This window comes from Erinaceus europaeus, chromosome 8 (genome assembly GCF_950295315.1).
Source record: "Erinaceus europaeus chromosome 8, mEriEur2.1, whole genome shotgun sequence".
Classification (NCBI taxonomy): Eukaryota; Metazoa; Chordata; class Mammalia; order Eulipotyphla; family Erinaceidae; genus Erinaceus; species Erinaceus europaeus.
In genome coordinates, this window is record NC_080169.1 from 104,780,117 (window position 1) to 104,795,827 (window position 15,711).

General features: G+C 40.5%; 1 protein-coding gene across 1 annotated transcript in view; it reads left to right on the forward strand.

Annotated features, from left to right (window-relative positions):
• EXOC4 (exocyst complex component 4) overlaps positions 1-15,711 on the forward strand; it is a 915,110-nt gene that overhangs the window by 41,563 nt on the left and 857,836 nt on the right. Inside the window, exon 3 of the mRNA XM_060196593.1 lies at positions 11,353-11,547. Coding sequence (XP_060052576.1) covers positions 11,353-11,547 — 195 coding nt within the window. The remainder of the gene's footprint in view (positions 1-11,352; positions 11,548-15,711) is intronic.

Genomic DNA, 15,711 nt, shown 5'->3' on the forward strand with positions numbered 1-15,711 from the left:
AGCAAAGGACTCTGGGAACTTTGGGGTCCTGGTGCATGAGCGTGAAAAAGGACTTAAGTTGAGGGTGAGAATGTCTTACAGATACCTATTGTGGGGAGATGAGAAATTGTGCCCATGTGTCAATAACTACACTGTAAACCATTAACCCTTTGTTAAAAAGAAAAAAAAATAAATGAGACCTATTAAAGCGACAAATTCCAAAAATTTGTGTGTGTGTGTATGTGTGTGTGTGTGTGTGTGTGTGTGTGTGTGTGTGTGGGTGTACCAGTGGTTACTGCTAGTTCCTACCCTCATAGAGCTCCTCTCAGATGCTAATAAGAGGAGATAGAAAACGAAATAGGTGCTATTTAACAGCAGTAATTTAACAACTGCACATTGCGTGGTCTGAATAGTATTCTGGGCTCTGGGATAGAGAAGTGAATCAAATTGATAACAGATTTCCGTGTTTATAGTGTTACATTCTAGTCAAGGAAGATAGACTATAAGTTAGCAGGTAAGCAGAATAGATGGTAAGAAGAGCTGTGCTGGGGGCCTGGATGGTGGCAAACTGTGTTATGTGTACTTTGTATGAAGCACAAGGACCCACTCAAGGCTCCCGGTTCTAGCCTTGGCTCCCCACCTGTAGGGGAGTCGCTTCATAAGCAGTGAAGCAGGTCTGCAGGTGTCTATCTTTTTCTCTCCCCACTCCTCTCTCATTTTTTTCTCTGTCCTAGTCAATTAAAAAAGAAAAAAAATGGCTGCCAGGAGCAGTGGATTTGTAGTACAGGCACTGAGCCCTAGTGATAACCTTGGAGGCAAATAAAAAAAGGGGGGAGAGCGTGTGTGCCCACTCCTCCTGCCCCCCGCTATAACAAGGGAGAACTATTTAATTTAATCTAAATTATTTTAATTACTTAGAGAGAACCAGAGCATCTCTCTGGTACATGCACTGCTGGGGATTGAACTCAGGACCTCATCCATGTAATCTAGTGCTCTACCAGTTTTACTACTTTGCAGACCATGGGGACTGCTGCTGTAAGGACATTGACCAGGATAGGCTCACTCAGGTTACAAATTGAGCTACCACCTGCAGGAGTGAGGAAGAGTCAGGTAATGGTCCTCTGAAAAAAACAGAAATATGGCTGGAATTTGCAGGAAATACTTAGGGAGACCAGAAAGCCATGGCAGATTAGGAAGTGGGAGAGCAATGACAAAGCCCCTGGGTAAGACAGAGCAGGCCTGTTCACCAATGGACCTGGTCAGTGTAAGGACTCGGACTTCATGCTGACATGATGTGCACATACAAACAACTTAGAAGTACCACTTTGACTGTTCTACTGAGAACTGAGTGGATTTCAGTGGGGGCCAAGACAGGAGATGCTCATTATTTCTGTATGTTTACCTTTTGAAACTTGAGATCAGCAGCGAACTGTTTAGACTTGCTATTGTGATGCTTGTTTTAGATCTGGATTTATGCTGTGTTGATAGAATCTATATCCTTGGGGATAATGTGAACTGACAGATGGATTTGACTCTCTTCCCAGATGGTCCTAACTTTATTACATTAATCAAGTCCATTTGGATCTTTAAAAAAAATATATATATATAGCTTAAAAACTGCAAATAAGATTGCACAGATGCTGGATCAGATTAAGTAATGGGGATGATAAACAAAGTACTTGGGGACAAATCCTGTATTGGACACCAAAAGAGATGGCGAATGTGAGTAGTTACAGGCTGAGAAATTGGACCCTGTGAATGAATGATCCTTGCTGATCCCTAAATTGGAATATCTCCTTGTATGAGATGTCATCATACTTCTTTAAAGATTGGAAGTTGTATGTCTAATGCTTACTCTGGAGTAGGCAGACTGAAGAGAAAATAGAGATTCTTGTCTCTGATGTGTGTGTACACTTTACCTTCCACCCTATTCTTGCTGTCTGGTTGGTGTCAGATTGAACCTGCAATTCATTTTTCTTGTCTGTAATTGAAAATAACTCTGCATGATTATTCAAGTAAAGTTGTTAGGACTTAAACATTCATCAGTCAGATATTCATAACTTAACATTTAACTAAAATAATTTTCTGCCTTTTATGTGAAAGTACGTATAGCTTGAAAGGTAGAATTAGGAATGAAGAATGACCTTAATTAATGTTAAAAAAAAAAAAAGCTACAGTAGAACAATGCTTTTTTTTTTTTGGCAGTTAAGCTATTTGCAGGCCAGATATAAGCTGGATGATTGTAGCTGCTTATATGAGAAGAGAAAATAGTCTAGAAATGGGCATGCTAAGCAGTAGGCATGGTGGGATAGTGTCATTTCAGATCTAGGCAGTAGGCTGAAGCGCATTAATTTGGTCACAACAGCCACGAGCTATTAAGTTGAACTGTGTCAACTTGTATACTGTTTTTAGACCCTGCACTCAATATTCAGCTATTACATTTAGAAAGGACTAGTGAGTGGGACCTCTCAGCATGAGAGTATAAGAAAAGGGGGTGGGTGAGGGTGGGCTGTGGCTCACAGGTTGAGCAAAACATTACCGTATGCAAGGACCTGAGTTTGAGCACCCCCACGCCTACCTGTTGGGGGAGGGGATGCTTCATGAACAGTGAAGTAAGTCTGCAGGTGCCTATCTTTCTCTGCCTCCTCTCCCTTCTCAGTTTCTCACTGTGCTATAAAATAAAATAAAATAAAATAAAATAAAATGAAAGGAAGAAAAAGGAACAAAGGCACGAGGAATAAAAGTTTGAGGGTCAACATGTTTGTATAAATAAAGGTCTTCTGAGCAGAAATAAGCAAATTTATTTATTTATTTATTGCCTCCAGGGTTATCGCTGGGCCTCGGTGCCTGCACTATGGACCCACTGCTCCTGGAGGCCATTTTCCCCCATTTTGTTGTTCTTGTTGTTGCCCTTGTTATTGTCTAATTTCAGTGAGGTGGTGTTTGCACATTTGTTGTTTTTTTGTTACAGGTAATATGCCCATTTAAAGACATCTTCCCTTTACTTTATCCAAACACAGCACCTTTTTTTTTCTTGTTCATATTTTATTTGTGATTAATAGTGGGTTACAAGATTGTAAGATTGCACTGTATAGTTTTACCCCACATCCACCACCAGAGTTCTGTGTCCCCACCCTCCCAGCTGTGTTTCTGAATTTGTGATTTCAGAGTTATGGTCACCTGTCCTGCCTGTGTCCATCACCTTCTTTTTTGTGTGTGTGTATGTGCATGTGTGATTCTACTGCTGCTTGGCTGAATTTTAAAATTATCTCTCTCTGTAACTCTCCTTCTCTGTGTGTGTGTGCTTGTGAGCTGAATATCTGAAATATGTGTTGTGTGTGAAATGACACCGTGCTTCTTTAATGTCTGTCTGTCTATCTATCTATCTATCTATCTATCTATCTATCTATTAATCTAATCTAATCTAATCTAATCTAATCTAATCTAATCTAATCTAATCTATGATAGAAAGTGTGAGGCCCAGAGGTCAAGCTGTAGCACAGCAGGTTAAGCGCAGGTGGCACAAAGCTCAAGGACCAGCATAAGGATCCCGGTTCAAGCCCCCAGCACTCCACCTGCAGGGGAGTCGTTTCACAGGCAGTGAAGCAGGTCTGCAGGTGTCTCTCTTTCTTTCCTCCTCTTCATCTCCCCCTCCTCTCTCCATTTCTTTCTGTCCTATCCAACAGCAACAACAATAATAGCCACAAAATGGTTTACCAGGTGAACTGTTCTGGCCTCTCCATCAGTCTCTCTTATGTTTATCTTTGTTTGTTTTCTCCAAATGCTGTCCTGATATTATTTAGAGACCCTCGTGAGGTGAGTTTTCCTCCTCTTTCTCCAGGCAGTGTTACAAAAGTCTTTATTTCACTGCACTCTGTTCAGGGAAGGCCGTCCTCTTTGACTGAGCGTGCAGCTTAGGGTAGGACACACAAGGAGCGATGAGGGAGGAAGGGGACACCCCTCCTAGTCAGCCAGATCAGCCGGATCAACCCTGGCGATCAATGGCGTGACAGATGTCACAGCCAGATCGCCCTCACATCCTTTCTCTGCACACTCTATCTCACATTTCTTTTCACAGTAACTTCTTGGGATGAGTGTTCTGTATACTGTTTTTTTTTTCCTGTTAGTCACTAATTGGATTGTAGTCGTCCTATGGTGAAATTGAAACTTTCGCTCTTCCCAGACAGGTGAGTAGGAGCAACTGTGAAATCCCTGAAATTCTAAGGAAACTAAAGAAACCAGTGTTTGAGGAAGGGTTTCTGTACTTTGGTTTTTGTTGTCATGATCTGAATGGCTGAACTCTTTGTGGATTTATTTAAGGAAGAAACAGAGTAACATAATTTTCCAGTCTTAGGTGTTTTGATGAGTTAAACTAAATGGAGTTAAAGTGGCACATTTATCAAACCAGAACACACATTGGAAGAATGGATGCTTAGGCGTAGTTTGGTCCCTTCCCCACAGATAGGCGTTCTTATTGATTGTTGGACTCAGTCCTATTTCTCCTCTCCCTTGTTAACAAATTCTCTCTCATCATGTAGCAGTGTCCGTCTTAACCTGCTCTGGAACTTCAGCATCTACTCCTGTGCACCTGGCTTCTTTAACTCAGCATCATGCGTCGAGATCCCACCTTCCTCCACTTTCATTGTTGGCTAGCATTCTTCCCCATCCCAACAAGTTCAGAAGTAATCTCTCTTCATACCTGTGACTTTCTAACCAAAAGCTCAAGCCTTAGGGCAGTTATAGTATTAAAAATTTCTATAGCTTCTTAGGTCTACCCATTGACTAACTCAGTTTAGGGAGTGATTTTTTTTTTTTGATGTTTGTTTTCCAAATCACCTGAGTCTTTCCTCTGTGCTGTGCCACCCCTCCTCCAAACCCCCAGCCAGTTATACCATTTTCTTTTTCTTCAATGTGGCAAGCAAATAAGAAGTAGCTGTTTGCATTGCATTATGTCCTACCTAGTGTGAAATACCATCTTTTTTTTGCTTGTTTTTTTTTTTTCCACTCAGAAGAGAGTTTGCCAAGCTTCACTGACACTTTACGTTTATTCCCTGCTCAAGATAAAGAGCCTAGTTGGGTGTGGTATGACATAAAATTCATTTCTAACTGTTTCCATAGTAACCATTACACACGGAGGAAAAAAGATGAGAATTAGACATCCAAGGTGATATGAGTAGAATAGCAGGAATCAAATTCTGAAAGATTTAAACCAAGATTTAAAATGGTATGTCTAAGAGTTCTTCTTTCCCCCTTAAATTTTCATTTCATTTCCTTTTTTTTTTTTTTTTAAATGAGTGAAATAGAGCAAAGTCCTGTTCTGCCATCAGTGGAATCGTTATTTGTTTTGTCTTTGTTGCTGTCACATGGTGCTTAGGGATTGACCTCAGAGTCTCACGTGCAAGGCAAGCATTCTACCTCTGAGCCATCTCCCTAGTACTAAACTCAAGAGACCTGCAATTCTGAGAGGATCAAGGAATGTCCTTGAGAGAGGTTTTAAGAGCTAATGAGAACCACAAATGTTCTTATGTCATCCTACCTCAGTCCCAATGCCACCTCTTAAGAGACACCAGCTTTTATTCTTTTAGTGACTCCTCAGACATTTCTGTTTCTGCATTTTGAAATAATACATGATTTTGTTCTTCATGTTTCCATTTTAGGTAGTCTGCGTACACTTCCAAACCTGTGGAAGATGAGGTTTGCTTCCTCTCTTACTTTTTTCCCTAACCCTCCCATCCCAACTTTTTTTCCTCATGTGGGTTGTGTCTTACTTTTGAGTTAACAGGAGAGTGCTTCTCTTACTATAGCTATATAAACATTTACATCAGAACAAAAAGCAAACTGTCTCTGCTTGTGCAGTTTCGTTGTTTTCCTTGAAGTCCGAGATTGGATAAGCTGGGCCCCTTTCTCCTATCTTGGTTTTCCTATTTGCTGATCCCTGTGTTTCTTCTCTCCTGTTTTTCTCTCGTATTGATGGCACATACACTTCAGTAGCTTGCTGAGATACGGTGCATGGAAGGCGTATGTTTTAAAAGCTTGGGTGTCTGAAATGCCTTTATTCTACCCTCACACTTGATTGATATTCTCTCAGGATTCTGAAGAGATATTTTCCCTTGTCTTGTAGTTTTCAGTGTTGCTGTTGAGAAAAATCTGGTGCATTCTGAATCATAAGTCTTTCTGTAGGTCCTTGTTTTTTTTTTTTTTTTTTAAATCCTCTCTGAAATATTTAAGATTGTCTTTTTTTACTCCTTGCTTGAACTCTTACATGTCAGGATAATGTGCTCTCACTTGGGTCTTCTCTCAGTCCATCATCTTGAACTACTGGTCTGTCTTTTATCAAATTGAACACTTCTATCTTTGTTCTTTGTAGTTTTATTTTAGCTTATTGGTATTTTCACTGCCTGATTATTTTTCTTTCTGCCTCTGGTATATTCCAGACATCTTGATTCAGTCCTTTCATTTACAATTTTCTTTTTGTTTATCTTGTTTATTATTATTTTCTTGTGAAAATTTCTCAGGGCTACTATTATCTTAAGGATTTATTTATGTTCATGAGAAAGACCAGGTGCTGGCTGGCATATGGTGGTGGTGGTGGTGTGTGTGTGTGTGTGTGTGTGTGTGTGTGTGTGTGCGCGCGCGTGCGTGCGTGTGTGTGTGTGTGTGTGTGTGTGTGTGTGTAGTTATTAATCCTGGTGCTTCTTTGGCCTCAAGTATGCCAGTTTTGTGTGCTATTTCCAAAGTCCTTCAAGATTATCTTTTAAGGGGCTGGGCGGTGGTGAACCTGGTTAAGTGCACATAGTACTAAGTGCAAGGACCCATGGCAGGATCCAGGTTCCAGCCCCCAACTCCCAACATTCAGGGGGGTTGCTTCACCTAGTGGGGGTTGTATTGTTATGTGGAAAACTGAGAACTGTTATGCATGTACAAGCTATTGTATTTACTATCGACTGCAAAACATTAATCCCCCAGTAAAGAAATAAAAAGTAAAGAATGCATATAAATGACAAAATAAATAAATAAAAATAAAATGTCAAAAAAATCTTTTAACCTTTTGATTTGGATTTTTTTCCCTCACATACTTTTAGTTTCCCTGTTTTTCACTGAGTTGTTTCAGTAACACTGTATTTTTATTTTATTAATGGCATTATCTCCTCTTATTTTTCCAGATAGGAAGTAGAATTAAAAAATAAAATCTGTTTCCTGTATTGTTTGTTCCCTCTCTAATCCATCATTTCATTTTTTGTTTGTTCTAATGCTTATCCATATCACATATATCATATATATGCCTAGCTGTCCAGATTGCATATGTCATAATATCTGTCTGTATCACAGGCTCTCCTTGACCCTGTGGTCGCCCTTGGCTAGCTATTTACATGTAAGGTGGAGACACTGAAGTTTCGCATGGTGTGGGGCTTGTGCAGGGACAGTTGTGCAGGACCAGCCATTTCCTGGGTGAAACCTCAATACCTAGAATCTTTTCTTTCAGTCACCTTTTCAGGAGAAAGCCGTGTATTTCCTGTATTAGGGCTAAAGGTCAACCTGAGTGTCACTGGAGCCTAACCACAGAACAAGACAATTAGGAGGCCGAGTCTTTTACCATCCCACAGGTGCACTTTGCTCTGCTTCATACCCTACCCTCAGCCATATCTAGTTTTCTAAGTCAGTTTTACATCAAAAAAATCTATTTGGCTAGTATTTAGGGAGGAATTACCAAGAGGTGTCTGTGTGACTTGATAAGGATCTAGGATATTTATTTCCTTATAGAAAGTTTAAACTCTCATCTGCATACATTCTGCACCTTTTTTAGTTTCAGCAAACTTCACTCTAGGCTACTTTAGTTTTCATCATCCATCTTGCCAATTCATAAAGTTTTGGTGCCACTTTTTTTTTTTTCTCTTTTCTCTCATTTTATACTCATTTTTATACTCATTTTTTTTCATTGCTGTGATGCTGGTGGGGTTGCCAGAAGAAGAAGAGATAACTAAAATCATCTTGGCTAGAATATCTAAAGGGGTCTAAAACCCAAAAGAGTTAAGAATCATTCCATTGAAATCACCTGAAAACTCAGCAAAATGCAACCAGGATTTTTTTCAGAAACTCATTCATAGCTACTAAGTTGTTGATACTACTATGATTTCATCCTGAACTCCCTGAGCAGATGGGATCTGGAACCTCACCTCTCCGGAGCCCTAGCTCCCCCGATTGGTAAAGATAGAAACAGGCTGGGAATATGGATTAATTTGCCAATCCCTATGTCTAGCAGAGAAGCAGTTACAGGAGCCAGAACTCCCACCTTCTGCACCCTTCATAGAGAATGTTGGTCCATATTCCCAGAGGGGGAGAAATGTTAGGGGAAGATGACTAGAGGACTCTGAACTCCGGTTCCATCAGGACCTGCAAGGGGATGGAGGGGGTGGGGGGAGAAAGGACACTCAGAAGTAGTAGGTGTGATCAGCATTAAAACACTAATAAGAAAAGAATCATTCCATTATGTTTATTAAAAGTTAACAGAACTTTTGGTGGTGGCATGCCCGGTTGAGTGCACATGTTACAATGCACAAGGGCCAGGGTTCGAGCCCCCAGTCCCCACCTGTTGGGGGAAAGCTTCGTGACTAGTCGAGCAGGGCTGTAGGCCTGCCTTCCCTTCTCTCTCCCCTCTCCTTTTGATTTCTGGCTGTCTATATTTAATAAAGATAATACAAAATTAAGTAAAGTCTTTAAAAAAGAGATAGCAGAACCCCTTAGGCCTCTTTTATTTTATTTTTTAAATTTTTATTTATTTAAAGGAAACACTGACAAAAACCATAGGATAAGAGGGGTACAACTCCACACAATTCCCACCACCAGAACTCCCTGTCCCATCCCCTCCCCTGATAGCTTTCCTATTCTTTAACCCTCTGGGAGTGTGGACCAAGGGGCATTATGGGGTGCAGAAAGTGGAAGTTCTGGCTTCTGTAATTGCTTCCCCACTGAATATGGGCATTGGCAGGTCAATCCATACTCCCAGCCTGTCTCTTTCTTTTCCTAGTGGGGCAGGGCTCTGGGGAAACGGGGCTCCAGGACATATTGGTGGGGTTGTCTGCCCAGGGATGTCCTGTTGGCATCATGTTAGCATCTGGAACCTGGTGGCTGAATAAAGAGTTAACATATAATGCCAAACAAATTGTTGACCAGTTATGAACCTAAAGGCTGGAATAGTGCAGATAAAGAGTTGGAGGGGAGGGGCTTCCATTTATTAGATAGTTAATAGGCCTATTTTAGTTCTTTTCCAAAGGTTTAGGCCTCTTGTTACAGCAGACAGTTTTTTCTTTAAAGTATGATTTAGGTATTGCCCTAACATTGTAGGTGAGGTGCCTTCTCAAGAAAGTTTCTAATCTTAGTATTCTATTTTCATATTTTCCACATTTGTAGAAGGGAAAGGTTGAAATATAGTCCATAATGAGCAGAGATGTAACATCAGGGAGTATGTGCACCACTGGGCCACATTGTATCGAAGAAGAATTCAGATTTATAGCTTTTTTTTTTTTCCCTCCTCCCTTCTGATTTCAGTATCACTTATCTGTTAGAGACATGGTAGACTGTCTAGGATGATGGAAAGATTCAGTATATATTGATGCAGATTTGGACAATACAGGTGCATACATTTGTTGAAATTCAAGGAGTGGTATGTTTGAGGTGCACTGTTGCATAGATTTTTACCTTGGGACTGGAGAGAGCGCGTACCTGGTAGGGGGTGTGTCTTGCCGTGCCTTTGCACAGGGCCTGGGTCTGAGCCCCAGCAGTATATGGGAGCTGACCTAGCACTGGACGGCTGAGGGTGGGAAGTTACTGTGGTGCTCGTTTCTCTCTTCTTTTCTCTGTCCCTCTCTCTGGGTGTGAAAGTCTTCCAGCAGAAGCGAGATCATGAATGTGTGAGGCTCTGGGTTTGCAAAAATCATTCAGTCAATCTAGTTCCAAGTGATCCACTAGCTACATAGGAAAAATGATCTCATGCCAGTCTTTTATTATTTATTTATTTTAATGTAGAAAATGTATATACTTGCCCATTCCCCCCCCCCCCCCATGGTCTCATCTATGCTTCCTTTCCAAGTCACACATACACCTGTTATTTTTTGTGGTTGTTATATTTTATTTTCCAACTAATACTGATTAAAAAATATTTACACACCTACTTTTAAGTCCACAGCTTAGCACTCTTATTTATATGGCTTTAAAAGTTATAGCACAAGATCTTTAAGGATCAGGGGAAAAGAGTCATTCAAAACAAAGCCTGATAAATTATATACACTGTTTTCTGTACTTTATCTTAAATACATTAATTTTTAAATGATGCTTATCTTTTTTTTCATCTGGTGGTAAAATACTAATGCAACTTTTCATCAAAAAAAGAGTTTATCACAGATATGAATGAATTGTTTGAAATGAAAAATACCCCTTCAGTGGCCACTAAATGAAAATCCTCAACCTAACTTAAGTGAAAAAGAATTAGTAGTTGTCATTATAAGCAAAAACATATGGTACTTGAACATCACCTACATTTTTCTTTACAGCACAAACTTTGAAAAGAACTAGAGTTTTTTTTTTTTTTTTTTTTTTAAATAGATTTAGTTGATTTTGAAAGGCACATGGGTGGGAGTCCGGTGGTGGCGCAGTGGGTTAAGCGCATGTGGCGCAAAGCACAAGGCCTGGCATAAGGATCCTGGTTCGAGCCTCCGGTTCCCCACCTGCAGGGGAGTCACTTCACAGGCGGTGAAGCAGTTCTACAGGTGTCTGTCTTTCCCCCCCCCTCTCTGTCTTCCCCTTCTGTCTCCATTTCTCTGTCCTATCCAACAACAATGGCATCAATAACCACAACTATGTTAATAAGGGCAACAAAAGGGAAAATAAATAAAAATGAAAAAAAAAAAAAAGAAAGGCACATGGGTGTGATACATGACACCTACTTCTACATCCAAGACTTTTTCTCTCTTTGGGTCCCAATGGAGTTGGAGTTCAGAGCCCTCTGGTTATCTTCCCCCTCTCAGGTCTCCCCCACACATCAGTCTTAGATAATAGCAATATCACTGCAACACTTCTTTTTTTTTTTTTCAGAGTGACTTACATACTGCCTAATTTTATAGAATTCACTCAAAGGTAGGACTCAAATAGTTTTCTAATTTCACAGGAGAGAGAGTGCAGATGCAGTGAGGTGGCAAGGCACCCACATGAGTGAGCATCAAAACCACAATTAGAAATTTGCAGGCGGACCCATCCAGGGGAATCAAGTAGCGTGGAATTCAGGAATTGTGAGAGTCTTACCAAGGGCGAATCCTCACTGAATCATGGGTTTAGACTGACAAGACCTTGGACTGACCCAGGAAACCTGTTTTATTGTAGGTGAAAGAGAACCTGCTGTCCTGCAAGATGCTACTGCACTGCAAACGGGACGAGCTTCGGAAACTCTGGATTGAAGGCATTGAGCATAAGCATGTGCTGAACCTGCTGGATGAAATTGAGAACATTAAACAAGTCCCTCAGAAGCTGGAACAGTGCATGGCCAGCAAGCACTACCTCAGTGCCACTGACATGCTGGTAAGAAAACTGCCTCCCTCTCTCTCCTCTGAACTCTGGAAGTCATGTCACACAGTCGTAACTACCCTCTTGGTATTCACGAGCCCTCGCCGAGTGCAAGTTGGCCGGCTCTCTTGCTAAATCCAGTGTCTGAAATGCTAGTCAGTGGTTATTTATGTATTGTCTGCCTTAGGAGCAACAGCAAGACATACCGTGGTAAGAAACCAGTACTTAGATCATGTTGCGATGACAATGAGACGTTGTTTCAAAGTTTCAAAGGAATAGGGTGAATTAACTTTTTCCTTTAAGGAAGAAAATCTGGGGGATCCGGCCAGTGAAGCTCACACATTACCATGTGCAAAAACTCAGGTTTAAGCCTTTGCCTACCCACCTTCAGGGGGGACGGGTCATGAGTAGTGAACCTCTGCAGGTGTCTGTCTTTCTCCCTTTCTGCCACCCCTCCCCTCTCAGTTTCTCTCTATATTATCAAAAAACAAAACCAAAATAGAATGAAAAAAAAAAAAAGGTTGCTGAGAGCGGTGGATTAGTAGTGCCTTATGGCATTGAGTTCTGGCAGTAACCCTGGTGGCAATAAAATAAATAAATAAATAAATAAATAAATAAATAAATAGAAGAAATAAAGAGGAGGAGGAAGAGAAAAACTGCATGACAGAGAACTGCAGGACTTTATAGCTTGATGTTCCACAAGCTCTTTGCAGCTTTTTTTCCCCATTAATGTTTTGTTTAAATTGATAAAAAAAAAAAGTAAAAATACTTGGACTGGAGTTGGTGTATTGCACCAAAGTAAAAGACTCGGGTGGGAGGGAGATTTCAGGTCCTGGAACATGATGGCAGAGAGGACCGAGCGGGGGTTGAATTGTTATGTGGAAAACCGAGAAATGTTATGCATGTACAAACTATTGTATTTTACTGTTGACTCTAAACTATTTATCTCCCAATAAAGAAAATTAAAAAAAAAAGTAAAATAATTTTTTTTGGGGGGGGGAGTAATTCTGGAAGGAACTTTGTCTAGCAGGAGTGCTCCGCAGCCCAATCATTATTACTCTCATTCTACGTCCACTATATTTAGCTACTCTTCTCATTAGAAATGAAATCCATAAAGGATTGTAATAGTTGAGGTAGGTGGCCAAGTGTTAAGACAATGAATAAAAATAATATATATCTTGCTCCCTAAGAAGCTTAAATTTCCCAGCGTCTGTGGCTTAGAGAAGACTTCTCTACCCAATTCCCCTCCCAAAGAAAGAAGAGGGAAAAGGATTTGGATGTAGTAATAGGTGTATATGTGACTTGGATACAGATACTCCCATTTCCATCTCAGTCAGAATTGACTGGTACAGAAGCTCCGAGTAACTGAGGAACCAGGTTTGGATTTACTTTTCCACAATAAAGGAAGGCTTCTTTATCCTTGTCACCAAATTAGATTGCCTGTAACACTGGGGAAAAACAAACAAACAAAAACCAACCAACCAAACAAACAAAAACCAAAAACTGGAGTCTTTGTTGATAGGGAAACAGATTAAGTTCTCTAAGTAGTTTTGATTCATCCAGACTTTGAAGAAGACTCTGCTCTAAGTCTTTCACAAGAAACTTTTTGGTAGCCAGGAAGTGAAATACACTGGGATATTTTAGTGTACAATCACACCTATAAATGTGGTAAGAATGAACAGTCAGTTTCCTCACTGTGAGGATGGTAATAATGGTTTGCTTTTGGGAGTGCCAGAAGAATTGTTTTTTTTTTTAGTATCTTGTTTCTTTTATATTTTCAGACATTCACACACAGGACTCAAAAACCTTTTTTTTTTTTTTTTGAAAGAGAGAGAAAGACTGGGGGGAGTTGGGGTTGGGAGGAAGGAGAGAGGGAGAGAGAGAGAGAGAGAAAATATACTGGGGGAGGTGAAGTTGGGAGGGAGCTGAGAGAGAGGAGGGAGGGTGGGAGAGAGAGAGAGAGAGAGAGAGAGAATGAGAGATTGAGAGAGAGAGCGAGAGAGAGAGAGGGGGGAGAGATTCCTACAGTGTTTTTTCATGGCTTATGAAGTGCAATGGGGGACTAGGGGCTTGAACCTCGGGTCCTTTTGCCCCAAAATCTGTGCACTGAACCCTGTGAGCCAACACCCATCCCCAGTATCTTGTTTATTGTAACATCTTTCTTAATAATGATTATGGGTTATAAAGTAGAAGAGAGGTCATCTTTCAATTTCATTGTTGGTTTATATACTAAAAAATAGTTATCTGTGTGGAGTTATCAACTTTCAGCAATAGATAAGTTTATATGTCTTTGCACAGCACATACATATCAATGTGAATCATGATTTCTTGGACTGGACCTGCTTCTGAGTAAGTTCCGCATGTTAAAAATAGGTTGTTATTTTTCTTAAGGATCTTGTTAAATGCTACTTTAAATTCTTGGTGGCAAGTCACAGAAATTCAGTTCCACATAGCTTAAATAAAAGGAATTGCTTTATCCATGTGACCACTCTGCTAGAAGGATTGGACTGTATGTGGAATGCTTCCTGAATATCCTTTATGTTTGTATTCTTTATGTTTTAAATTTTTATTTATTTATTTATTTATTTATTTATTTATTTACTTATTATTGAGTAGAGACAGAGAAATTGAGAGGGGAGGGGAACATAGAGAAGGAAAGAGAAAGATAGACACCTGCAGACTTGCTTCACCACTTGCGAAGCTTTGCTCAGGGCTGCAAGTAGGGACCAGGGCCTTGAACCTGGGTCCTTGTGCAATGTAATATGAGCGCTCAACCAGGTGCACTGCTGCCTGGCCTCCTTTGTTAGTATTCTTCATTTGTCTGTTCTAGACTGTTCCACCTATTTGTGGGTAAGATTTGGGTGTTGGGGGTGAATAGGGGTGGGTAGACTGTAGCCTACATTTTTCAGAGGAAAGCATCTTTGTAATTTCAAAATATAGAGGTGTGGGCCTAGGTAGAGCTCACCTAGTATAACACCCACCTTGCATGCTTGAGGTTCTGAGTTAGAGTCCTAGCTCCACATGGGAGCACCATGGATGCCATTGGGAAGGCCCCACAATTGATGGATCAGGGCTGTGGTGTCTTTCCTCTCTGTGTCCATCTTTCTCTCCCTCCTGTGTTTGAGGAGGGAATTCAGCAGTGATATCCCATGTGCATGTGGCTCCAATGACCCTAGACTTCCAGAACCCTTTCATTCACCGGTGCTCTGTTAAAAAAATAAGGAGGGGGACGGGAAGGTAGCTCAGTGGTAAAGCACATGCTTTACTGCATGAAGTCCCAGTACTGATTCCCAGTGCCCCACTTGAAACACTGACGTAGGCTATAAAATAAGCCGACTTGGGATCTGTGATCATCAGTTCCAACTAAATCTGTATAATTGAGGGACTCAAGGGAGGTATGAGTGTAGGGTGGGCAGAAAAAGGACTAAGCTCCAAAAAAGGGTGAGTGTGTAATATATGTTTCTTAGAAAGTCCCTTCTTCCTTCTCTCCTCCCTTCTCTCCTCCCTTCCTTCCTTCCTTCCTTCCTTCCTTCCTTCCTTCCTTCCTTCCTTCCTTCCTTCCTTCCTTTATTGTATAGAGACAGAAAATGAGAGGGGAGGGGAGATAGAGAAGGAGAGACAAAGAAAGACACCTGAAACATTATTTCACTACTCATGAAGCTTCAGATGGGAACTGAGGACTTGAACCTGGGTCCTCATGCATTGTTGCATGTGCATTGAACCAAGTGTGCCATTGTCTGCCTTCTACCTAAATTCTCTTTTCTATGTATAGTTCTTTATATATTCTGGGTACTAGTCTTTTGTCTTTTAGCCAGACTGTAAAGATAGTTTTTCCCGATTGGTAATACTTTTTGCTAGTCTGTTTATGGTGTCTTTTGATATGAAATGTTAAAATTTAGCAAAATAAAATTTCTCAGTATTTCCCTTTTGTCATTAAACATTTTTTTTCTATTCCACTGTCATAAAGAGAATCCTTCATCCATTTGGACTCTACTTCTGTATGTCTAATTTTTTTAAAAAATTTATATTTATTTATTCCCTTTTGTTACCCTTGTTGTTTCTTTTTATTGTTGTAGTTACTATTGTTGTTGTCATTGTTGGATAGGACAGAAAGAAATGGAGAGAGGAGGGGAAGACAGAGAGGGGGAGAGAAAGATAGACACCTGCAGACCTGCTTTA